Source organism: Crocodylus siamensis, chromosome 1, assembly GCF_052110815.1.
Source record: "Crocodylus siamensis isolate JL-2025a chromosome 1, ASM5211081v1, whole genome shotgun sequence".
In the NCBI taxonomy this organism is placed as follows: domain Eukaryota; kingdom Metazoa; phylum Chordata; order Crocodylia; family Crocodylidae; genus Crocodylus; species Crocodylus siamensis.
In genome coordinates, this window is record NC_143395.1 from 246641716 (window position 1) to 246667756 (window position 26041).

Consider the following 26041-nt stretch of genomic DNA (forward strand, 5'->3'; position numbering starts at 1 on the left):
TGAGGTATTATGGGTTTATTTCATTTTTCTGAAGCCATATACTTTTATTAAGCATTGAAAAATATTTTCACATGTACAAAACAACTCCACTTTCCACAGATTGAAAACTAAAATGGAATACTTCAGGGGGAAAAAGGAGGTGCTGTGCTTAAGTTTACTCTACAAGATACAATCCATGCCTGATGAAGTTAAATTCTTCAATTAGAAATTTACTCAAAAATGAAAAAAGTTATGCACCCTCACATTTTTCAAAATGCGAAACAAATCTCTTTGGGAAACAAGATCCTTTTTTTAAAAAAAATTGTATCCTGAAAAGATACTGACCTGAAAAAGGGTAAACAATCATATACAAGGCATAAACATTACACAAAATCATTCAGACATTTTATAAAGAGATCTGGAAAAGTACCTAAAATAGTAATTTTTCTTTAGTATAAAAATTCAATAATAAAATATTGCTCATAATAAATAAGAGGCGAATTTCAGTAATACTGCTCCTCCCCTTAAAGCTTTCTCAGACATAATTTTTTAATGACCTAAAGTTTGCATTTTGCCCCATACTTATAAGCATCAGGTCATTCTTTGTGAGAATGAACTAAATGCTATTTTATAGACGCATGAAATCCACTTCAAGGGGCATTTTCCGCTGTGTGTATAGGGAAGAGAGGGGAAGGATGAGGGGGTGGGGAAACTCTACTTTCAAAGTGAGCAAAAACTAACTTCAGTAATATTTCTAAATCTAAAACAAACAAAAAACCCCAAAAAACCGCAACAACAAAAAATTTGCTTTTTTGTCAAGCAAACCTTATAGTATACAATTATCTCTTGGTTTCTGAAGGCAAAGAAAAAAAACCAAAGTTTCCTCAAAAGCTTCTAAAAAAGCTGTTAGGTTGTGTTCAGCTACTGAGAATGAAGCTGTTAAGGAAAATACTATAGATTCAAGCCTTGTTCCATTTATATGGGGGCGCTGGATTTCATTCCTGCTCGTCCCACTTGTAGACATGGCAGTTTGGAAGAGTTCTTAAGCAGCTGCTCTATAGCAATGTGACGGACGTTAAGTTGGGAGGCTAAGGAATCCTTTTCTTGAACTTGGCGTGTCAGCTCCTCAAAAACATCTGTAAAAAGATTAGCAGGTTAACCTAACTAGTCATACTGTTAATTGAAAGTCTCTAAATATTTAAAAAGGGGCAGGTCTAAAGTTTCAACAGCAGAGCCCATAAATTCATATGCCAAAACTAAGGACCCTAGCAGACCTTACACTTAAACAAGCTAAACTGTTTAGATTTGAAAAGTTCAAATATGAAATTAAACTAATTTACACACATATAAGTGAAAATGAAAGGAATTTCTTCTAGAACGGAAGTAATTTCATAATAACAGCATGTATTATATCAAAGTGTAGTTAAGTATTTTTTTACTTCTTTGCTCTGGTATTTAGGTTCATGTGGATTTTGGATCAAAATTTAAAACCTTGGTAAGTCATCGTAGTTCTCTTTCAAATTATATTTTTTTTGCACAACCATAAGAAAATTTAAAAGTTCTTACCCTGTACTTGCTTGAGAAGCTTTTTATTTAGTTGCTCTAACTCTCCAAGAGTCATCGTACTCACTGTAACAACAAAACCCATTATTATTACCAGAGAAGCCAAATATTAAACATAAGCATTAGTAAGCAGATTGTCAGTTCCTCAAAATTATTTATTTGTACCCTAAATATAGCTGTTCAGGTAAGTCAAGAACAACACCGCTTAGCAGTAATTTGTCAATGTCTAAAGAGTCACTCTTCTAACTCAGCTGCAACTGTTACATTAATTTACATACCCTATTCACACAAAACCCTGTGTTCAGTGTTAAAAGTTCATAGAGCCATAGATGTTAGGGTCAGAAGGGACCTTGGTAGGTCACTGAATGCGACCCCCCTGCCCTGGGCAGGAAAGAGCCACCCCACCTAGGTGCTTGTCCAGTCTCCTCTTGAAGACCCCCAGGGTAGGGGAGAGCACCACCTCGCTTGGAAGCCCATTCCAGATTCTGGCAACCCTAACTGTGAAGAAGTTATTTCTGATGTCCAACCTAAATCTGCTCTCTGTCAATTTGTGGCTAATGTTCCTAGTTACTCCAGGGTTGCCCTAGTAGACAGAGCATCTGCTGTTCCCTGCTGCCCTCCCCTGATGAATTTGTAGGCAGCCACAAGATCACTTCTCAGCCTTCTTTTGCAAAGGCTGAAGAAATCTAGATCCCTCAGTCTCTCCTCGTAGTTGAAGCTTTCAAAAACAGCATCTGAACTGACACTTGTCTGGGCAAGTGTGCATATATAGCCTTTAATTAACTCATTATGTGTTATTTTTTCCATCCCCTAAAGCCATGCTTTTTCTGGTTTAATAGTCACAATCAAACATATCACCTGCGATTAAGGGAATGCAAATTCTAAGTTCTGTGACTCGGGACACAGTAGAAACTGCCCCTAGCAAAGACTGCAGCACAGAAGCAATCACTTGTCTGTCAGCTGCACTGCTCATTTGTATATCTACAACATATACTTCTTTTATTTACAAAGGCATCCCACTGGCATTGTTTTAACCTTCAAGAACTTAATACAGCATAGGAGAAGGGCACAAATTCTTACGGGAATGAAAACTAGTGTATTTTTTCCTACTTCCCCATCAAGAAATGCTACGAGTAAAAACATCTGAGAGTTATGTTAGCATATAAGGCTATGACAATCTGTATTACTGGCAAGTAAACACTCTAAATATTATTTTCCACATTCTAGGCATCTTTAAAGTCAACTATTACTTTTCACATTTTGATTCCCTGCAAAGTTCACTAGTCTCCCATATCATTAAATCAAAGATAGTTTGGCGTCTAAAATGCATCTCAGGGATGTTAGGAGGAGACAATAAGGTTGCTGTTGGAAGTAACATACTGGCAGGATTACCCATCCCTGGCAAATAACATTAAAAAGGTAATTTCTAGGGGTGCACAGATAGAGATCTGGGGGGCTGATAACTGCTTTTTAAGGACACATATCAACCAATATTGGTCGGATATCCAATACAACTACCATCAGGTGGTAAGTCCAAAGTGGTGGAAGGGGAAGGGAAGGGGAAGGGGGAGGGAAGTGGCATGACAGAGCAGATCAATGCCCCCTGTGGTGAGGGAGGGGGCAGGCGGTGGTACGGGACAGAGCCACAGCTCTTGGGGTGGGGGCAGCTCCCGCTGCTACTTGCACCCTGGGAGGACAGGGGCAGGGAGCATGTGCCCCTGGATCTGTGTGAAGCAGGGCAGGCTGCAGCTGCGGGGTGGAGCCAGAGCCAGTGCTGTGCGGGGCTGTTCTCGCCAGGGGCTCAGCTCAGAGCAGACTCTGGCGGCACTGGGAGGGGCCCGCAGCCACCACAGGTTTTGCTGCAGCTCCACTTCTAGACCCACACTGCCGCCTGGTGCAGCCACAGCTAAACGACCCACCTCCACCCAACCGCAGGGAAAAGGGGTTGCAGCCTCCTCCCAGCACCACTGAAACCCACTTGGAGCCCAGCCCCTGGCAAGAAGAGCTGCATAGCGCCATCTCTAGTTCTATCCAGCAGCTGTCACCCACCCCATGCAGATCCAGGGGCACACATCCCCGCTCTCACTCTCCTGCAAGCAATGGCAGCAGCTGCCCCCACCCTATGAGCAGTGCCTCTGGCCTGTACCCCACCTCCCCGAGCAGCACCTGCCCCTGCCCCCTTCCTCACAGCAGGGGGCAGTGATCTGCCCCTCCATGCCCCTTCCCTCCCTCCTCCACTGCTTCCACTCTGCCAGCTCTGCTCCATGGTACTCTGTGGCTGTGTGCAGCATGGGTGTTTATCAGCCAAATTATTGGTCCCATCAGGCCAATATCTGATAGAGATGATTTTCTGTATAATCGGTGCTGATCTGATATCAGACTGATGTATCGATGGTACCTCCAGCCAAGAGCCAAGAGCTCTCTTTCAGTCTAAGACATGTGGTAGGTTAATTTGGGTTCACAAGCAAGAATATACAGTCCATAGCGATTTACTTGGTAGTATAGCCTCCTGAAAACTAGTTTTCCTAGCTTCACAATAATCATCTTTTCCTACCATGCACTGATTTATGTAAACTAGCAACAGGCAAGCTCTCAACTGGTCAAGAGACTGAAGAAACTATGCAGAAGACAGCAAGAAGCTAAACAGCACTAGCTCATTTCCCCTCTACTTACGTTCTTCCCTGCTATAATGGGGACATCTTCTTTGAACACTGGTATCCAAGTCACTTTCAGCATTTTCTGTCTTCTGTGTTTGGTTGTGACTAGCCCACAAAACACTACTGCAGCGAAACGTAGCACCAGTTTTTTGCAACATATCAAGTCTGAAATCAGTGGATTCTTTTGGTTCAAAAATACTTTGTGAACAGTTTGAAATGCTCCCAGAATTTCCATCTATACATTTTGCAGAGTACCTGGGTACTGGGGAATCAAACTGTGGGAGCAGTTTTCTGTCTGTCTGATGTCTGAAGTTAAAAAGCTGGTGCTGGGATGTTTTTGAGCTTTCAGAATCAGAGTCCAAATCCTTGTTTTGCGCATACTGTATAATCCGGTTAATTTTTTTGCTCAAGATGTTTTTTACTTCTGCATAGGTACTTTTGGAAAGTTTTGATCGTGGGCAATCTTGGTTTGCTATTAAGTGGAATTTCTCAAAGCAGTCTCTGTGCCCCCTTAATGATCTTGTGTGTAGGAGATTAGACTTTGGTACACCTGTCAAGACAAAAGTGACAGATATTCTGTTACTGAATATATCAATTAGCATTCGATAATAGCTTTAACTGTACAGAAGCTCAGAAGTGCTTGTATAAGAGGTTTTATTTTCACACAGCCAATAAAAACACTGAAATTAAAACTGAAAATGAAATATTTTAGCATTACTCTAAGTTGGATTCTCTGCTATTGGTTCCATTTAAGTGTTTGTGTATAAACTATTTTGCCCAGCAATCCTGTACAAGGAAGGGCTGATATATTATATCCAATATATCACCTGTGTCTATTCATGGCCATGATTTTCTTTATCAACATATAGTTTGAAGACACTTACAGGCAATAGATTCTTTAGGTCAACAAGTTATTTTTGTAGTGTAGAACAGAGAATTCAACTCAACTTAGCTGGTGGCTATGGTTCAATCATGGTGGCAACATTAACTGCTTCACTGCAGACAGCAGCCCCAGTGACCACAGCAAGAAGCCTTGTGAGAAACACTACCTCAAAAGGGTTCTGATAGATACAATGGCAAGGGACAGTAATCACACATAAACTGGTATTAGTAATCGGAAACTGGCACACATCTGTAACGTAACCATAGTTCAGTGCATATAAAACTCTTTCAAAATGGCTGAAACCAGTTTGAGATAAATCTGGGTCAATGCAGTGTCATATTTAACTGATTCAGGTTAAACTGCTTTATTGAACTTCTGTCCCAGATCCCCTCTAGATTCAAGTTAACTCACAGTTCCCCAGAATCTCAGGATGCTTTGCACTTTCCCCTGCAAATCCCCCCTCGCAAACTAGGCAGGCTAGCCTTGGCCCAAGCTGTCTGCTCCAGGTAAGCAGGGAGGCTGATGCCAGCCAGAGGACTTGTGGGGCAGGATAACTGTCCTTTTGTAACAGCCTGTGAGACTTCATCTTAAAATGCCTCAAACTTCACTTGGCTGAGCTGTTCACCCTTCCATTATTTTCTGAGATGGATACAAGAGACAGTGATTAACAAAGGAATTATTGCCTTTTATATATCATTCATACTATAAAAGCCAAGAATACCCAGAAAATAAAGGGTATTCAAAGAAAACAAGTCTGGCAGTCTGTAGGGACAAATCACATATAACTTTAACTTAAGAGGATGGCTACCCCACAGTAAGATCAGCAGAAACAAGCTCAATAACAGGATGACTCCAAGTACAAATCTCAAGACAATAGCATACAAAGGATTAATTTACAAAGGATTTTCTGCCAGATTCTTGTCACTCCCTGTATTAAGTAGATACATGTTACCCAGGAGGGGATGGGTGAAAAGTTAACACCTTATTCAGCAGTTCACTTCCTATAGCCAGCTTAGGAATCTTTGAAAAAAAAAATCAGGGTATTTATTTAGGAGTCTAATATTTGTTCTCCAAAGTCCGTATACTTTGTCCTCAGATTGTAAGCAACAAGAGGCAGGGACTCAATGTCTGCACAGTATTTAACACATAACCTTGATCCAGGCAGCCTTTTGTTGTAACAATTAAAGTAAAATAAGCTTCATTAAGAACAAGATATGCAAAAAGGGAAAGAATCCAGACCCACATCAGAACTGAAGCACCAGTGAAGTTGAAAGAAAACAAGGTCACAAGTACAGAGAGAAAGACTCGGCAAGGTGAGCTGGTAACAAGAAAAGGCCTATATTACCTTTACCCCCACAACTCAAAGCTTTCACCATATTAAACATACTGAAATAAACATCTACAAGAGGAAATTTCTTGTTTTCTGCCTATATTTGTCTTGTGTAGGCAAATTTAAAGTCAAAATATGGAAAGTGGTTTTAATAAACAGTGTCTAATGGCAGGGCTGGCCAACGTACCACAGGCAGCTGCTTCTGGCGTGGGACAACAGAAGAGGGAGGTTGAGAAACAGCACACTGGCAGGGCAGGAAGCAGAAAAGCTGAGTGGTCATAGGAAAGGAATTGGAGCAGCACTCAAGGAGGGCACAGGACTAATTTACGGCATGGTTGCCAAAAAGGTTGGACCCCACTGCCCTAATTAATTCAAAAGATATAACTTGTGACCTTTATTAAAATCCCTCTATTTACTTTGGTGGCCCTATATACTGGCATTGCTAAAGAAGCAACATTTGACTGAACTGTGTGACCGTTTACAAACGGGTCCAGTTACTGAATAATACCAAACTTGGGGGAAGTACAGTGGGTAGAACATTTATTCATTCTTACTTTTTCACCTACAACAGATTTTAGATCCTTATTCTGAACTACTGACTTCAGCAACAATAATTAGCAGCTCATAATGCCCACTTACAACAGGACTAAAACCCTGAAGGGCATAACCTTACCTAATAACGGATATCTTGGCATGTGCTCTTTTTTGGGGAAGGACAGATGGGGGAGGAAGAGAAGGGCACATACTCTCTGCAATCCACTCAACAGGTGTATTAAACACCTGCATATCAAGGCTATTTTACACATCCTTGTGACCACACTTCTTTTCATCCAAAACAAAAATGGCAATAAATAGCTTGCTTGATTAACTTCTTATGCCTGTATTCATCTTGTTAGGTAGCTATCCAAGAGAGTTTGGTTTTTTTACCTCAATTGAAAATAATACAACAGAATAAGCTGCTGTTATTAGATCTGGATCCCAGCAAGTATTCACTGCGACTTTCCAGGTCTAAATTGCTTTTAAAACTAAGAACATGTGAATACCTGTTATCAGCAGATAAAGGGATAAAGAGCACTAATGAGAAATAGAGTCAAGTTTAATTTAATTTCAGCTGTCAGAATTCTACAAGGCTAAATTAATCTAACTAATGATAGTCTGCACTGCAGTATTCCCCAATTAATGACTGCTATACCAAGTCCTAAAATCTACTTCTTTTAAAAAATAAACAGACAAGCAAGCAAAGGTATCATTATTAAGCTAAAATGAGAAGTGAGGTTTGAATTGAATTTAAGAATGTTCGTACATTTAGGACGCAAGTATCAGTTTAAAGTCATATTTCTAGTCAGTCTGTAGAAATTGTCTGGATTAGAACTGCTGAAGTGCAGGGAGAGATTTTCTGCTATCTAGATGTAGCACTAGGTTTTACCCAACTTAGATGAATTCAAAATTGAAAGGTGTAGTTACTTATCTAAACAATGAATGTCAAATTCACCCTGGGCCCCAGACCTGATCTGTGGGGCCAAAGGAGGGGAGGAGGTCTGGATGCAGCAAAGGGCTAGGGTACAGAGGCAGCAGGGCAAGTATCTACACAGCTCCTTCTTGCTCCTGTTTTTCCAACAGCTGTAAACATCACACCCATGAGCCCTGAATTCTGCGGCCCCACCTCCTGAATTGTATTGCTCCATCCAGCCCACAGGCCATATATTTGACAACCCTGATCTAACCTGTTAGAATACGGAAAAAATTTTCATGGTTTTTACTTAGGGGCATAAGCAGACGGCAGGACTGTATCACTATCAAAAGGATATGGATATAAACTGCTACAGTGCAAGTGTTATGTCTGCATAATTCTATTGGGTTATCCGTGTGGTAAACTGCTCCTACTTAACCATGCTTCATCCAGCATCTATGTTAAGGTGATTTAGGTAACTCATATTGCTACAGGGCTATTGAGACCTAACAGATTATAACAGCTGTGGCAAGCTCCTAAATAGGTGCTCCCCCTCCCCATTAAAGCTGGTTAAGTATACCACTGTATGCTTAGGGTACTGCTGAAACCATTCTTTTCTACTGTCTTTTAGAGTCCTTTGGAGGGGTCTGATCCTTCCTATTTTGCCTAGGAGCTGGAAGTACAAGGTTGTAATACAGGGACAGGCAAAATATGGCCAGTGGGCCAGATGTGACCTGCCAGGACATTCTATCTGGCCCGCGGGGTCCCTAAAAACTTTAGAAAATTAATAATTTGTCTGCCCCTGGCTGCCTGTCATGCGGTCCTTGATGGCTTGCCAAAACTCAGTAAGCGGCCCTCTGCCTGAAATAACTGCCTGCCCCTGTTCTAATACTTCTCCCCCTTTCCCATATTTTCTAAAAACAGTGTCACTCATGAACAGCAGCTCTTTTTGCTTGCTCCCCTTCAGAATTCTAGTCACAGCTACAACATCTGAAATAAAGCCCTTGGTAAGACTGGGAAAGGGCCCTAAATATTTATCTCGCCCCTTCCTCCTCTCCATGTGACCTTGACTCTCAGTTTCGTCTAGAACAAGGTGGAGAAAAAGACTAAGGACTATACCTTCAATTCTACTATTCAAGCATATTTATTCCAGGCACTCCCTTTCTACAGATGATGTATTTCAAGGACAGAGCCTATACTTCTAGAGACTTTTACTAGCTTAAAATGTTACCCGTAAACATGTGCACACACAAAAATTAGTCAGCAAGAGTTAATTCTCTCTCTCTGATAGAGAAGCAAGAAGAAAAAAAAAAAAAAAAATCACTGCCTTCCTGTACTCCCAGAAGAAGAGCTGAGCAGATAGGCTATTTACAAATGAAAGAAAGCCTTTCCCTTATTCACATTTACTAAATCATCAGCCAACCCATTGCAATAAATTCTACAAAAGATATTTTCCATTGTAACTATAAGACATTTGTATTTTATTAAATAAAACCCAGGTACTTTGCAGGACTAGATTCCTTACCACTCTCCTCTTCCTGCCCCTGTAAAGAAGAGTGTTTGCAATCCATAGTGTGCTGGTGAACTCCAAAGGAGTAGATAAGTAGCATCCTTTAAAGCAGGGGCACCCAACCTGCAGCATGGGTGCCACAAGTGGCACAGGCAGCCTCTGCATGCCACAAAGCAGACTGGGGAAGGAGAAAGAACCATGGGGGCAGATAGAGCAGGGAGAAGAAAGTCAAGTAGCAGATTAGGCAGAGAACACAGGGCTAGAAGCAAAAAGCAGAGCAGCAAATCAGTAAGCGGAAGGAAATCAAAACACAGATCATTGTTGCCTTATGCAGGGGTTTGGACTAGATGCGTGTGTTTTCTTCCAGGTTGGCGGATCTCCTCCGGCGGGCTTTAAACTAGGCTCGTCGGGGGGAGGGGAAGATGAGGGTGGGGGAGGCTGTGGACCACCAAACCAGGTGGCACCCACAAGGACAGCCCAGCCTGAAGAAAGAGAGCTTTGGGAACGTGAAAGGCAGGGGGTGGACAGCAATACGGCACAGGTAAGGAACGGGAAGGTTAGGGACAAAAAGCCCTTTAGGACTTGGAGCGAGGGGGTAGCAAAAGCACCAGTCACAGGGCTCAAGTGCCTATATACTAATGCTAGGAGCACGGGGAACAAGCAGGATGAACTAGCGCTCCTGGTTGCACTAAACGACTACGACTTAGTGGGGCTGACGGAAACCTGGTGGGATCCATCCCACGACTGGGCGGTACATATTGAGGGCTATAGATTGTACAGAAAGGACAGAGTCGGGAAAAGGGGGGGAGGGGTTGCGCTCTATGTTAAGGAGCAATATACATCAACCCTCATCAAGACAGAATCAAAGGATGAGGAAGTAGAAGGACTGTGGGTTAGGCTACATGGGGGGCAAGGAGAAAAGGATTTGGTGGTAGGGGTCTGCTACAGACCCCCACATCAAGGGGAAGAAATAGATTTGGGGCTCCTGAGGCAACTCTCAGAGACCATAAAAGCTAAAGAGGCGGTGGTCATGGGGGACCTAAACTACCCGGACATCTGCTGGGAGACACAGACAGCAAAGTCCCACCGCTCACGCAGGTTTCTAACCTGTGTACAGGACCTCCACCTGACGCAGGAGGTACATGGTCCCACTAGGGGGAATGCCTTACTGGATCTGGTATTGGCAACGGGGGATGACATAGTAGGGGACCTACAGATCGGTAGCCATCTGGGGGACAGTGATCACCTAAAAGTACAATTCAACATAAGGCGTCGAGTGGGTAAGGTAACCAGTAGGGTGAACGTGCTGGACTTTAGGAAAGCTGATTTCAGCAAACTCAGGCGATTAGTGAAGGATGCACTGCAGAGTAGTAGTTTTGAAACGATGGGAGCCCAAGAAGGGTGGCTGTGCCTTAAGGAAGCTATCCTTCTCGCACAAAGAGAGACGATCCCCGTGCGAGGTAAAAGAGGGAAAGGGGCCAGGAGGCTTCCCTGGCTGACCAGAGAAATCCTGGGGAGACTAAGGGCCAAAAGGGGAGCACATAAAAAGTGGAAACAGGGAGAGATCACCAAAGAGGAATATACCTCTTCTGCTCGTGCTTGTAGGGAGGCAGTTAGACAGGCCAAAGCTACCATGGAGCTGAGGATGGCAACCCAAGTAAAAGACAATAAGAAATTGTTTTTTAGATATATAGGGAGTAAAAGGAAGGCCCAGGGAGGAATAGGACCCCTGCTAAATGGGCAGAAACAATTGGTGACGGACAGAGGGGACAAGGCTGAACTCCTCAACGAGTTCTTCGCCTCAGTGTTCCTAAGTGAGAGGCATGACAAGTCTCTCACTGGGAGTGTAGGGAGGCAGCAGCAAGGCACCAGACTTCCATGCGTGGACCCTGAGGTGGTGCAGGGTCACTTGGAGGAACTGGATGCCTTTAAGTCAGCAGGCCCGGATGAGCTCCATCCGAGGGTACTGAAGGCACTGGCCGACATCATTGCAGAGCCACTGGCGGGAATATTTGAACGCTCGTGGCGCACGGGTCAAGTCCCGGAGGACTGGAAAAGGGCCAATGTGGTTCCCATTTTCAAGAAGGGGAGGAAGGAGGACCCGGGTAACTATAGGCCAGTCAGTCTCACCTCCATCCTTGGCAAAATCTTTGAGAAAATCATCAAGGCTCACATTTGTGAGAGCCTGGCAGGACAAATTATGCTGAGGGGAAACCAGCACGGGTTCGTGGCAGGTAGATCGTGCCTGACCAATCTAGTCTCTTTTTATGACCAGGTCACAAAACGCCTCGACGCAGGAGGAGGGGTGGATGTCGTATACTTGGACTTCAGGAAGGCCTTTGACACGGTATCCCACCCCATACTGGTGAACAAGTTAAGGGGCTGTGACTTGGATGACTGCACAGTCCGGTGGGTGGAGAATTGGCTGGAGGGTCGCACCCAGAGAGTTGTGGTGGATGGGTCGGTTTCGACCTGGAAGAGTGTGGGCAGTGGGGTCCCGCAGGGCTCGGTGCTTGGACCGATACTCTTTAATGTCTTCATCAGCGACTTGGACGAGGGGGTGAAATGTACTCTGTCCAAGTTTGCAGATGACACTAAGCTATGGGGCGAAGTGGACACGCCGGAGGGCAGGGAACAGCTGCAAGCAGACCTGGACAGGTTAGACAAGTGGGCAGAAAACAACAGAATGCAGTTCAACAAGGAGAAATGCAAAGTGCTGCATCTAGGGAGGAAAAATGTCCAGCACACCTACAGCCTAGGAAATGACCTGCTGGGTGGCACGGAAGTGGAAAGGGATCTTGGAGTCCTAGTAGACTCCAAGATGAACATGAGTCGGCAGTGTGATGAAACCATCAGAAAAGCCAATGGCACTTTATCGTGCATCAGCAGATGCATGACAAATAAGTCCAAGGAGGTGATACTTCCCCTCTATCGGGTGCTGGTCAGACCGCAGCTGGAGTACTGCGTGCAATTCTGGGCGCCGCACTTCAAGAAAGATGCGGATAACCTGGAGAGGGTCCAGAGAAGGGCCACTCGTATGGTTAAGGGCCTGCAGGCCAAGCCCTATGAGGAGAGATTAGAGAAACTGGACCTTTTCAGCCTCCGCAAGAGAAGGTTGAGAGGCGACCTGGTGGCTGCCTATAAGTTCGTCAGGGGGGCACAGAAGGGAATTGGTGAGTATTTATTCACCAAGGCGCCCCCGGGGGTTACAAGAAATAATGGCCACAAGCTGGAGGAGAGCAGATTTAGATTAGATATTAGGAGGAACTTCTTCACAGTTCGAGTGGCCAAGCTCTGGAACGGGCTCCCAAGGGAGGTGGTGCTCTCCCCTACCCTGGGGGTATTCAAGAGAAGGTTGGATGTGTATCTAGCTGGGGTAATGTAGGCCCAGCACTCTTTCCTGCTTATGCAGGGGGTCGGACTCGATGATCTATTGAGGTCCCTTCCGACCCTAGCATCTATGAATCTATGAATCTATGCCCTCTTGAGGTACCATCCAGTCCTACTTTGTGACTTCTATGAAAGTGGTACAGGGAGGGTGCAAGGTTATTTGCAACAGATACCAAAATGTTGCCCCCTACTGCTTTAAAAAAAGACCACAACAAACACCTGAGCAGTTGCTCTTTAATTCAGCAACCTGCCTACAATTAAGCAAGTTTCAAACCACCCACATAAAAATGATCAGGACTTGAACTGTATCCAGCAAGATCACTCTTTAAAAAGACAGCAAGTATTGGATTGTGGCATTTTAGCCAGTTTATTGCAACTCTCCTAGGAGATTTATGCAATTGAAACATTTTCATCTTTAGGAGTATTTAGAGCTAATACTGTTCTAAAGATGAGGAAACAATAAATATAGCATTACTACAAAAAAGTGAGTATGTATGTTTATTTAAAGATCAGTGTTCTCAAATTGGCCCCTCATTTCCATGTGCTCAGAGACAGCAAGGTCTGACAGTAAAAACAGGGTGGGAGGGGCTGCAGGGGGAAGAAACTGGGGAGGTTGGGGGGCAAAGGGGCTACCTAACCCTCCAGATTTACTTTCCCTGCTGCAGCAGTGGGAAGGGGACAAATTAAAAAGGCAAACCTCCAACAATAAGATTCCATACCTGGAAAAGTATAATAAATTTTCCATATATAGAATCTAATTATTGGTGGGTTCTTATATCTGACATAATATGGTATTAAATATAACTTCCTTTAAGATAAGGGGAAAGAAAAGGCGGGGGGGGGGAATAAAAAGCTATATACCTTGAACTGAGCTGGAAGGCTTCAGTCGCCTAATAAGTGTTAGTCTGCAAAGGCGGGCAGATTATCATTCAAGTTATAACTGCAAACGTCCCGATTCATATGTATATGGTCCAACTGTACTTATAGAAATGGAAACTGTTTTGTTGTTCGCTCATTAATACTTACATAGAAACATTGTTAAAGGATAAGTTTAATAAAAAAAAAACGTTTCCCATCATGTTTGGGCATGACAAACTTAACGGAAGCTGCATCATTGTCCCACTTAATTTCACAAGCCTGGTCAAGTCTATGCACATGACTCAGCTTTGAACTGTAAATGCTACCTTAAAAGCTAAGAATATTAAAACAGATTTATTCTAGAATCACATTATTTTAAAAGTAAAGTGAATTGAGTTAACAGTCAAATACTTAACAATAAAAATCAATAAACTGCAAAGTACTTTGTACATTCAGCATAGGAATGTCTCATTTATAACATTCTGCATTTGAAACAACTACAGAACTGCAGAACAACTCAATATATTTATTATATCTTAAAAAAACCAGCTCTTGGAATAGGAGGCTGTTTTAGTTCACTTCACCATCTTTAAATTGGATGTCTCCAACTCTGCAAGGATTAGTAGGCTATTCAACACCAGCATTTTCCTGAGAACATGAGACAACCCTGGGAATCTCCTCCATGCTTCCACCTTGGAGGCTCTCCATTATAGGGGCCTAATTCTCTAAGTGTGAACACTCCTTCCTTAACAGCCAGCAAACCTGCTGCCAACCCTGCTATAACAAACTCTATCATCTGTAACGAAGCATGAGAAGCCTACCACAGCATTTCCCAGCCCCTGCCAACTGGAACATGAGAAAGATCAAGTCATAAGAAAATGCAAAACCATATGATATAGATGAGGTACTGCTGAAATAAAAAGCAACTAAGTCCCTCTCCCTTCCAAGTCATTACAAAGCCACTGGCCCAGGATGGTTTTTTAGGTTTACTGTTGTACTGCAATAAAAAAATATATATATATATTTTAGAACATACATAAATGTGGTACTAGCACTTCAGGCCACAAAAAAAGCAATGGCCTTTTTATTTTTATTTTTTTTGCCCTTATTAAGGGAAGGAAAGTACAGCTGTTAGTGATGATACAAGCCAGGACTTTGGGCAGAATGGGGATGCCTATACATGTGCTTTAATGCACAGTAGCATGTTCTACCGCACGCTAAAGTGGTGCATAAGAAAAGTGCTAATAGTCTAATGTGCAGTAGAATAGGCTACTGTGCATTAAATGTCACGGGGGGGGGCGGGGGGAAGGGCTGTGTTACTGCCTAATGTGCATTTATTTAGTACCTCATATATTTCACATGCATTAGGAAAAGCACATTAACACACGTGTAAATGCACTCAATGTAATTTAAATATATGTTGTAGTCTGGATCAGATACAGCATTTGTCCTGAACGTTGAACATGAAATGCAAATACCTCCAGTGGTAGGAAAAGTCATTTTGTGGTTCATTAAGCAGCACAAGTCTTAACTGTTTGAAGCAAACAGAGAGGCCATAATAAAAGTTTTTATGCACTTCAGATCCTATCTAATACAAATGCTAAAATAACTGTATGGGCATAATGAAGGGGAAAAAAAAATCACTGTGAGATTCACAAAGATGAACAGGATCAACATATCTTTTTTGGTATGAAGCAACAACTGCTTTTTGAACAGTTTCCCATACAAACACATGCTTCATGTTTTGCTCAGATGTCATGTTGGGAGAACAGGCAGCTATTATTTTCCAAGTAGTGTTGCACAACTTAGTACGAGCCCAACCCTGCAGCCCTAGCATGCTAAGTCTGTCCATGCAGGATCAGGCAAACTAAGTTGATTCAGCAGCAGTTTGTCCACTACAAAAGTGATCAGCTTTCTGCTACAATTCTGGTAAAAAGATGCTATCCCCATCAAAATGAAGAGGAACATTAGAGACTGCTTGAGGTCAGCAATTTCATTATCATTTTTAAACAGAATGATGAAATGGTAGTTGAACAAACAAGTGAGACATGTAAAGATTCTCTCTGTATTCACATGAAAAGGATGGACATCACCACACATTCTTCAATTATAAAACCCCTGAGGCTAAAGTCTGAACAATTTTGCTTTTTTGATTATACATGCAAAAATAGCAACAAGTAGTTTGCACTAAAATCCTATGCTGTACCAGGTATCATTAAATAGGTATCAGAAGGTTTTTGAAAACAGTGGGAAAAAGTTGTTAAAATAAATAAAAAGTGTCATTGTTGCTTTTAACCACAGCAAGACACTAAAGACTTCAACATTCAACTACTTTCTTTTACAAGTTAAGTCCTTGGCTCATTTATTTTTTCCCCTCAAGGTTATTACTTCTTATGCCTCCTCTATTAAAGCCATTTGAAAGTAAAGAAAAAGAGAAGACAGCATACACATGAGGGAAAAACTTATTTTTAGAGAATCCTGTAAAAGGCCTCCAACAGGGACTTTAAGACTTACTTCCATTATGCTTAGACAGGAGTAGTCACTGTGACTTTAATAACCTTTCTCAGCTCATGAAGTTAAAGCAATATGAAACAGCCACTATGTGGTTTAATAGGTCTTTCAGCAGCCCAAAACCAAACCTAATGTCTTGATGTACTTTTGATGCCACGTGTCCCAGGGGGACAAAAATGGAGGCACCAGAGCAGCCTCCTGTGGCAGGACCCGAGGCACGGCTGACCTGCCCAAAGAAAGAAATAGATGGCCCTGAAAAGAGGGCACGCTTACCATCCCTAGGAGAAGCAGAGCCATGCCAAGAAGGGCCACCAGCGCGGTTCATCAGCTGCTTTTGTTGCCGGCTGGGAACAGCACCAGCAGATGACATCAGCAAAAAACGCTGCCCGGCAGATTTAAAAGCCGGCAGCAGGAAAATGGAGACAGGTGCAGCAATGCCAAAGGGCAAAGCTGCTCCCCAGGCTGCAATTCCACAGGGTTGGCAGCTCAGAAGGAGGCTGGACAGAGACCCCCAAGAGGGGTCTTGACCACATTAGAAGAGTTACATACCCAGCTCGGCAAGGCAGCCGGGCCAAGGAGAGACGGTGCTGAGGGATCTTGTGGACCACAGACTCAGACCCTTGAGTGGGGAGGGCAGAAGCCCATACCCTGATTATTCTTTTCTTATCTTCTTTTTTTTATTACTTTATTTTGGAGGGCACACGGAGGCCGGACCAGGGGGGAAGTACCCACAAGTGACCCTCGAGTCAAGTGAGAAGACTGAGGCAGCATAGCAGAAGCCTCAAAAGGGAGACAGGTGCAGACACGAGGATGGTCCTTAACCTCGTCATCCAGGGTGAATGGTCATCGAGGGATGGGCAAGGAGAGAAGAGAGCAGACAAGAACATTAAAAAAAGGGACAGGCCAGCAACCCATCACCTGGTGGTCCTGAGGGCTGGCACATGGTTGGGGTATAGGGGAGCCCCAAAAATGCCCACAAAGGGCAGCACCCGGTCTGTAAGAAGCCCCAAGGAAGAACACCACCACTGAAGAAAAGAAGACTAAGTTGGGGCAGGCAAATGTCAGGGCCTCCCTTGGGGTTGAGCATGACCCAACACACGGGGCCCAGGGACACACCCTGCAGCCAGAATCGGGTGTGCGCTCAAAGGTCACTAGACAGCGCCTATACAAGACCAGGCGGGTGCACCATGTTTAAGCAAAATCATTATATTGCAAAACTGACATAGCCTTCGTAATTAGAGACTAAAGGCATGTCCAGACAAGTGCAGACATGCAGTATGTGGTACTACAGACCCATCTGTGGTGTCACACACTGCACATGCAGGCATTCCCCAAACTGCTACTTTGGGAAAACCCAGGGTCAAAAAAAAAAAAAAACCCATGCCAAAAGAAGCAGGGTGGCGCACATGGTTCCTGCATACATCACCCAAACCCAGAGCCTGGCCAGCCAGAGCCATGCTGCCATACAGGCTTCCTGCTGGGTCCAGCAAAGTTGCTGGCCCCAGCCTCCCCTACCCTACTGGGAGTAATCTGCTGTGTGCCAGTGTACACATGGCACAGGCCTTCCCTGGGGAAACATGCTCCTGCTCATCTGGACGCACCCTAAGGGTGATTACATTACATCTTTCCTAAACAGACAACCATCATTGCACAAAATGTACAAGTCTAAAGAAATTCCATTCATATTTAAAATCTGAAGGTAAGAAATAGTGGTTTGAAGGTCTTTTCTGCTTTACACAAACACGTTTAATTTTGTCAGAATAAAACTGACTGTTAATATCTTCAGTAAGGAAGAGATACTCCGCTTCGTTTTGTCAGCAAAGCGTCAGGAACAGAGCTGGAAGAGCCATCAAGTCATATGAAGCTCCTTGTACAAAGTTTTTTTTCCAGTGGGTAACAGCAAACTGGCTGGGAACCTAGAAACATTCACTGCTACTGCTAGCAACATTGAAACTAGTATGCAGAAACAAAGACCTGTGGACTACTCAGCAGGATTCTCTTATTTGGCTGGAAAGAAGCAATCTATGATCTGCCAGATTAACAGTAATAAACCCTGCCCTGCTTACTTGCGACTAATTTAAGCACAGAGGACTCTGCAAAAATGACAGCCAACTGCATTTATAGCATCAGAGCTCTGCTGCCAAAAATATACTGAGCACAGAATTGACTGATTTCATTTGTACCCAATGTAGGGGTGCATAAGACTAGGATCTTGGGATGTTAACACTTAACGTTTATTGGTTGTCTATCCTAAATTAGATTTGACATGAAATAGGCAATTCTGGTAAGTCTGATACAAAAGAAAGGCCTACTTTGCTAATTCTGTACCAAAAGTCTACTATTCTACACCCTTTAAAGGTGTTCATTTATGCACTTAATGAAGAACCAGATTTTGGCACAAATATTAGAGGCTTCAAACATCGTACTTTGTTTGACCCGCCTGCATAGCAGTTTTTTGTTAAGATATAGCTTCCTGTATCTCTGTCAGCCCTCCAAACAAAAAAAAAAAATAAGGAAGAGAGGAAGGTGGTTGTAGTAAATCATTTTTTACAACAGAATAATTTTTATCTGTCAGTCACTTTTTTCTCATCCACTCTCTTGCTCTGCCATGTGATAGACAGGAGATACTTGCTTACATGCTACACAATAAATAAATAAATAAATAAATAAATCAATCAATCTATAAACATGAACATATGGTATTCAGAATGCCGAGATGCTCCAGTCTTCAAAAATTAGCCACAATAGTGTTGTAAGCAGTCAGTGAAGCAGAAAAAGGGTCAGGAAATTCCACAAAGGCAAGCATGCATGCACTACCTTCTATGAAATGAGAGATGCAATCAGACTCTTAGCTTCCAGTTTAGTTAGAAATGCTGACTGTATGGGCACATGAATAAATCATCATTAGGTTAAGTTAAGGTGCGAACTTAGAAGTTTGTCAGCTACTCCGTGGTAGCTAATCCTATGCACGCAGCCAGTTACTGCAGCTGAGATGCCTTTAAGTTTACAAGTAAACTTAAAATAGCTTATTTATGTGTCTCTATCCTCAGATATAAACATCCTGCAATCTACTTGAAAAACTGTACAGAATATTGTGAGGCTGGCACCAATGCAAAGGTCCCTACACTGGTTTGGGAATAGGTTCAATGCAGTGATGGTCTCTGGGGACATGATGTTTGAAGTGTGATGTTGCAAAGCAGAGACATGTTAAACACACACTGCCATGGATCAAACTACACTGATGTTGTGTACACATGTGCAATCTGAGCATTTGAAGGCCTGCCATTATTCAATTCCCACTAATAATGTTATGGCCACTCCATCCTAGGAAACTTATGTATGGCATGTTCATCTATATAAAACTGTGTCATACTATGTAGCCCCTACATAGAAATTCTGGCTATCACCTAACTTTTAGGTTGTCTATAAAACTTGCTCCAGTCGCTAGTGAACCAGTGCCCTCACAAGGACTGCCATCACAACTGATTCTCAAACAAACTACAGAATAAACTTTGGCTGAATTATTTTAATCTTGATATGCAGTCTTCCCTAGGAGGAAAACAGTTCGTAGAGTTAAATAACAGACTTTCCCAGTGTCATTTTAGTGGATAAATAGAATTTCAACTCAAAACTATCAGATTTACAAAAACAAAAGCACCCACTCAAACTACTTTTGTAGTATATGCAAAACATCCATCTTTGAAGAATGCCAGCAGAGACCTTTGAGGCCTGCACACGTCATCGTCAGCAGCTTTCGAAGTGGTAACGCTGACATGCCTCATGCAACTTCCTTACTTATTTATGCAACCTACCCCTCATGTAGAACAGGAAATCAATCTACAAGTCTATGCATTCCTGTATCCATAAAAAGGACCAAAGTTACATACACATATACACCAAGCTGTCATGTTCTCTTTATATGAAAGCCAACCAATGCACAACAAGGATTTACATGAGCAAAGTGGCAGTTTTAAACCTTAGTTCTATGCTAAGCAAGATCTACAGAGGCACCCAGTTGGACAAAATACTAGCAAAAGCTATTCTTAAATAAAAAAATTAAGTGTTAATATTAATATTTATTTTAACTTAAGGACTGGCAGGTACTTCAGGTACACATTTTGGATTTGCAGATGCCCTCTCTATAGATAGTCAGGCTGCCCTCTCTTCCCACATCCCCACTGAAGTGCTTTAAGATGCCAAAATTTCCTCACAGTGTACATGTCTTCACAAGGACTATGAAATAAATCAGCTATATTTAAGCTAAAGTCAAGAAGCAAACACATGTAGAAACATTTCTAGAATTAAGATTTCAAGATGAAGAGAATCTAACACATCTCTTTATTGACAATGCTGAGCTTGTAAAACTACTCACAGATATCCTCATAATTATGCACACTTCAAATATTCCAGTGAATGTTTAAACACACAAAGGCAGCCTCAGACACACCTAAACATTTTACACCAACCCAGGAAGAAGCCTGATGAGTCCGGACAGGCTGGGACAGCCCCAGACTAAGAGTTAAAAAGGGTTTTCACTTCAACTTAACTATGTTCCTCAAGAATGCAGTCTTATCCATACAAACAGACTGTTATGGCTGCTTGGAATAACACTGATACAGATGTGGCTCTACTAAGGCACAAGCGTACTCAACACTAATTCAACTGCAATTTGTACAGTCACTTAGCTGTATTTTCTGTATTATTTAATTAGGAAACATTTTAAAACGTCATATCTTTTCCCATACCATATTAACTCTCAAGCCAGAAAAGTTTCATTTTTCTCATAAAGTTATCTGGAATAGTTGGTTCTAGAAAACAAGGATCAGATGTTCCCAAGGGAAGAATTTAAAAGAAAAGAATTTAAAGTTCACAAACTCAAGTTTGTGACCTTTACCAGATGAAGGAGTTGGAGATACCTTTTGGCAAAAAAATTGTGTATGAAGGCAGAACAAGCTACTGTGGACACAGGGAATGCTAAAGAAACAATAATACCATAGCTATCTATCCTGAAACATTTAGCTAAAACAAAAATCACCATAACTATTGTATACATTATCTCTTTCCAATGCTAGAACAGAAACTAACAGGTTATATAACAAATGGTAATTATGTAACCCTTTGCCAGCAGCAAATATAACAAAACTAAGTCTACATACCTTTTTGACAACTGTTATTTAGTTGTTATGTTCATATAAGAGCAGTAATAATAACCATGACATTTCTAGGCACTCTCTCATAGCTTTCGGAATTATTCAAACCAAATTATTAGGCAAGTCATAATTCCTTATATTTTTGATACAAGGAGTAAGTGTATTAGAACACTTATTGACAGCATTTATTATGATTGAATTAAGCCAAGAAAATTTATGGAATATTTTATTAGTGTGTAGATTAAGCAGTCTTTTTCCTTCCTGAATCTTGGTATCATTTCAAGAATTAAAAAGGCTATTGAGGACAGGGCATTGAACTAGGACTAAGGAAACCACCTTTTGCTTCCTGGTTCGGAAACTCTGGTGCTGTTTTGGAAAGGCATGTAATTTACCATGTCTCACTTCAGTTACCCATCTCTAAAAATAGTGTTAGCACTTCCTTATTTCATACAGTTACACTGAAGGCAGAAATCCATTACAGACTGAACTATTCTAAGACTATGGTGACCAGTCCATAATTTTTAATACAGGCACATATAATGGGAACTGAAACACAAAATGAAGCAGAACTTAGTGCTCTACATAGCTAGTTCTTTAAGAACTCCTAAGACTATAATGCTTAGATTCCTTTACAAAATCTTTAATATCTCTGAAGTCACAAGTCACATGAAATTTCAGTATTTCTTGAAGTAATAGCCATGGTGTATACTTCCAGTTTGCTAGAGTACAACTCAAGCAACATAACATAGCAAACATATATGACATCTGCTTTATCTGTGTCAATGCTTCTAGCAGCAAAAAAAAAAAAAAAAAAAAAATCACCATTTGTAGCTGAAGGCTGTACTTAACTCCCATGAAAAAGTCCAGTATTTGACAAGACAAAATTTTAAGTTTTTCTCTGGGATGGTAGCATTAAAAAACCTGAGGCTTGCAGATTTCTAATGACATTTTTAAGACATGAAAACAACAAGATTTAAAAACAGCCTGACAGCATACTTTAATATTCAAAACTACTGTCCAATTCCATCATGAAAAGATGCAAATACAGTAGAAAGTTCTGTCTATATCAACAAAGCAGATAAGCATATTATTACCAAAATGCAGAACAGGAATATTAATTTATCTTTTTTTTTTGTTAATTTAAATGATACTGTTTGAAGCTAATTCTAGGGATTTTTTTTTTTATTGAAAGTCAGCACAAGAAACTGCTGAAGCACTGTGAAACACTTATTACACCTCAAAAGATGTTCCAAAAAGGCTTTATGTTACCATCAGTTACAGTGGATGTTACCATCAACAAAACTTCAAAAGCAACACTAGTTTATGTACCACATTGTAGACAACCTTCATGTTCAGCTGTCTCCTGTCAATTTAGATTGCTGCAGCTGTGCACATAGATCTGAATGAATAAATATCAATTAAGTAATTTTCTAGATCCTGAAGCAGCACGATGCTACAAAGTTTGTCCTGAGTTAAAACAAAATTTATCTGCAGCATGCAAGGGAGCATTTTACTCTTTGTTCAAGCCAGCATTTAACTGGTATATAGGGAAAAAAATCCCAGACCAAAGACAGACAAACAACATAACACAAAACAGAACAACCCCCTCCAACACTACCACACACAAACTCCACAATCCAAGGACATCATACTTAGATGCTTGTGAGTTAATGTTCAGGGACCCTCAAAATTAAACCATGGCCTTGCCTTACCGGAAGCATTTTACTTTTACAGGAATCCTGAAATCAAGGTTGATTAAGTCACATTATATTATAAGCCCCTTTGTAATCATTTTAGCTTAGTTAAATGCATCTCTATAGCAGTAGTGCCTGGAAGCTTTATCATGAACCCAGGCTCCACTGCCTTGGTACCACATAAACACCTAGCATAAAACTGGATCTACCCTGAAAACGTTTGTCCAGGTTATTCCTATGGAAACTGAAGTTTTAACCTGAGTGCATCAGTAAAGTGCTGTCCTAGAAGATCAGATGCCTTGAAAGCTCTTTAAAAAAAATAAATAAATAAATATACAGAATCGTCTGATTGGGAACTTCAGGTACTACCAAACTACAAAATCTATTAAATCTTTCTCTTGATATTCGGAAATAATTTCCTTTAGACAATTTTCAAAATGATAATTCAAGCCTGCAAAGCTTCTGAAAATGCAGTGATGTATCCTCCTCTGTAAATTTAACAAGAACAACAATACCCTAACTGCTTTGTATATTAAATAAGCATCTGAGGAAAACGTTCATACAACTTGTCTAATTTTCAGTTACAAACTTTGGGAAATGGATAGTTACAATATAAGTGTAAAGCTGCCAACTACATACTCTAGACCAGCGGTTCTCAACTGCATTAGACCCAAGACAGCGCTGAGAAAATACCAGTTCTTAGCTTCCACTCACTCCTTCCTTGACCACAGAAAAAATAATACCACCATCTTCTGTTGCAAAAGGAATGAAAGATCACAACAGACCAGAATGTTTTTGGCATTCTGAATTCCTATTTGAAATATCTGGCTTTATCTTGTGATACACAAGTGTTTGGACACCTGGCAGTGGTAATGTTACACAACATCTTTAAAAGGGACTCGGGATACCCTAGTTAAAAACAACTGCTCTAGATGGGCAAAGAAGGCTCCAGGGTTTCTATGGCGTACAGAAGAACGAGGTAATAGCAACGTAGACACAGAGAAGTAGGGCTGAAAGGGACCTACAGACGTCATCTAGTCCAACCCCCTGCCTGAAGCAAAATCATCCCTATTCAAACCATCTGATACAACCATAATCTGAACTCTGCATAAGATTACCCTCAACTCAGATTTAAACATAGATCCTATATCTAGAAAGATATAAACAAGTCACTGATCTAACCTGGGCTATGAGAGAGGGCTCATCTTGGTCTTCACCCCAGAAAGTACCAGCTCCCCCTCTGACCTTGTTCTCGTGGGACTCCCTCTTGGCTTAGCACAAGGTGCCATTTGACAGAAAGCTCCCCAGGCAGAGCTAGCCCAGATGGGCTTCTTACCTTCAATGTTCAGCTCGAAACAGACATGGCAAAATGAGAGCGTCTCCTGCTCCGTGCCCAGCTTGCACACACTGCACACATTGTCATCCGTCAGGTCAATGTTCACAAACTGCTCCTCATTCATAGTTGCCCTGGGAGAAATCAGAGAATAAAATTAGGGTTGGAAGGGACCTCAGGAGGTCATCTAGTCCAACCCCCTGCTCAAGGTAGGAGCATCCCCAACTAGATCATCCTAGCCACAGCCTGGTCCAGCTGGGTCTTAAAAACCTACCAGGATAGACATGCCACCACCTCTGTGAGTAAACCTGTTCTAGTGTTTTACTACCCTCCTAGTGGGAATTTTTTTCCTAATATCCAACCTAAGCCTCCCTTGCTGCAACTTGAGACCACTGCTCCTTATTCTGTCATCTTCCCCCACTGAGAACACCCTAGCACCATCCTCTTTTGAACCTCCCTTCAGGTAGTTGAAGGCTGCTATTAAATGCCTTCTCAATCGTCTCTCTCCAAACTAAATAAGCTCAGTTCCCTCAGACTCTCCTCAGAAGTCATGTCACTAGCCCCATCACCATGTTTGTTGCCCCCTGCTGAATTCTTTCCAATTTGTCTATATCCTTTCTGAAGTTGCGGGGGCGGGGACAAAACTGATCAGAGTACTGCAGATGTGGCCTCACCACTAGAGGGAAAGAATTACTCCCCTGACCTACAAGGAACACACCTACCAGTGCAGCCCAGTATACCATCAGCCCTTTTCCCAACAAGGGCACACTGCTGGCTCATATTCACTGTATTGGCCAGTGTAACCTGGCCTGTAACCCCCAGGTCCTTATCTGCAGAGCTGCTGCCCAGCCAGTCAGCTCCCAGCCTGTACCGGTGCATGGGTTTCTTCCACCCTAAGTGCAGGACTCTGCACTTCTATTGAACCTCCAGAGATTCCTTTTGGCCCAATCCTCCAACTTGCTGAGGTCTCTCTGAATCCTAGCTCTGCCCTCCACTCTTAACCCCCAGTCTCTCTTCTGCAACACCACTTCTGGCTTGTTACCCCTTGCCTGACCTCTTCCCTGCCCCCTAGCCCGGCCGTTGGGCCCCTCGCAGCCTGCGCAACCCGATGATGACGTCATCCGGGGCTGGCTTCGCGGCCCCGCTTGGCGCGCCCGGGAACGGCTCCCCCGTGGCCTCGCGCCTGTCTCGTCAACCGCGTTTCAGGCCGCGTCACTCCGCGGCGCGCCGGGACATGCGCAGAGCCACCCTCACCCGAGCCCGCTCGTGTCGCTGTGTCGGCCCCGCTCCACACTTGTTTGCGCCGGCGGCGGCTGCGGCGCCGGCCACGGCTCCGCAAGGCCCCGCCCCACCTGCTTCCGGCCTGCACCATTGTCCCTGATAGAAAGAGGGGGGAAACAGGGAAGGAACCATTAAACGCTGTCTTTTGCACGGCTTTTTTCTCCTCTGCGAGGCCGCGCGGGAGAGGGCCAGGCAGTTCGGCCACTTTCCACCCCCACGCACTTTCACAGAAGCGCTCTCGGTATGTGAGGCCTCTTCCCCCGCCCCCGCGTGCAGCAGTTGGATTCTCCCAGAGCGTCGCGCAGCCGTGGCCGCCGGCGCATTTGCTAGAGCAAATGATTGTGGGGGAAGAGGGCTGTATTATGACGGGCGCTAAGGGGGCGGGTCCGGGAACTGCAGGTTGCACGACTATGCAGTGAGGGGCGGGATGCGGTGTGTTCTACTGTGGCCGG

General features: G+C 42.8%; 1 protein-coding gene across 3 annotated transcripts; it reads right to left on the bottom strand.

Moving 5' to 3' along the window:
* C1H21orf91 (chromosome 1 C21orf91 homolog) lies at positions 1-25685 on the bottom strand. 3 transcript variants are annotated; one of them, XM_090060163.1, is made up of 5 exons: positions 25563-25685; positions 24312-24442; positions 4216-4749; positions 1546-1608; positions 1-1115 (listed from the first exon to the last, which is right to left on the bottom strand). In XM_090060163.1, exons 2-5 carry the CDS (start codon positions 24433-24435, stop codon positions 955-957), a joined length of 882 nt encoding a protein of 293 aa, XP_089916289.1. In that variant the 5' UTR covers positions 24436-24442; positions 25563-25685; the 3' UTR covers positions 1-954. The 3 variants fall into 3 exon arrangements, with proteins under 3 accessions (XP_089916289.1, XP_089916296.1, XP_089916305.1); XM_090060170.1 differs by lacking the exon at positions 25563-25685 and adding an exon at positions 25363-25533; XM_090060179.1 differs by lacking the exon at positions 25563-25685 and adding an exon at positions 24583-24947.
* Between the last annotated feature and the right edge of the window lie 356 nt (positions 25686-26041).

Excerpts from the sequence above, each read along its gene's own strand:
- C1H21orf91 (XM_090060163.1), bottom strand. The coding sequence starts at position 24,435 with ATGAATGAGGAGCAGTTTGTGAACATTGACCTGACGGATGACAATGTG. Across the intron at positions 1,609-4,215 it reads CCATTATAGCAGGGAAGAAC|TGAGTACGATGACTCTTGGA; the intron begins GTAAGTAGAGGG and ends TTGTTGTTACAG. Across the intron at positions 1,116-1,545 it reads GCTTCTCAAGCAAGTACAGG|ATGTTTTTGAGGAGCTGACA; the intron begins GTAAGAACTTTT and ends ATCTTTTTACAG.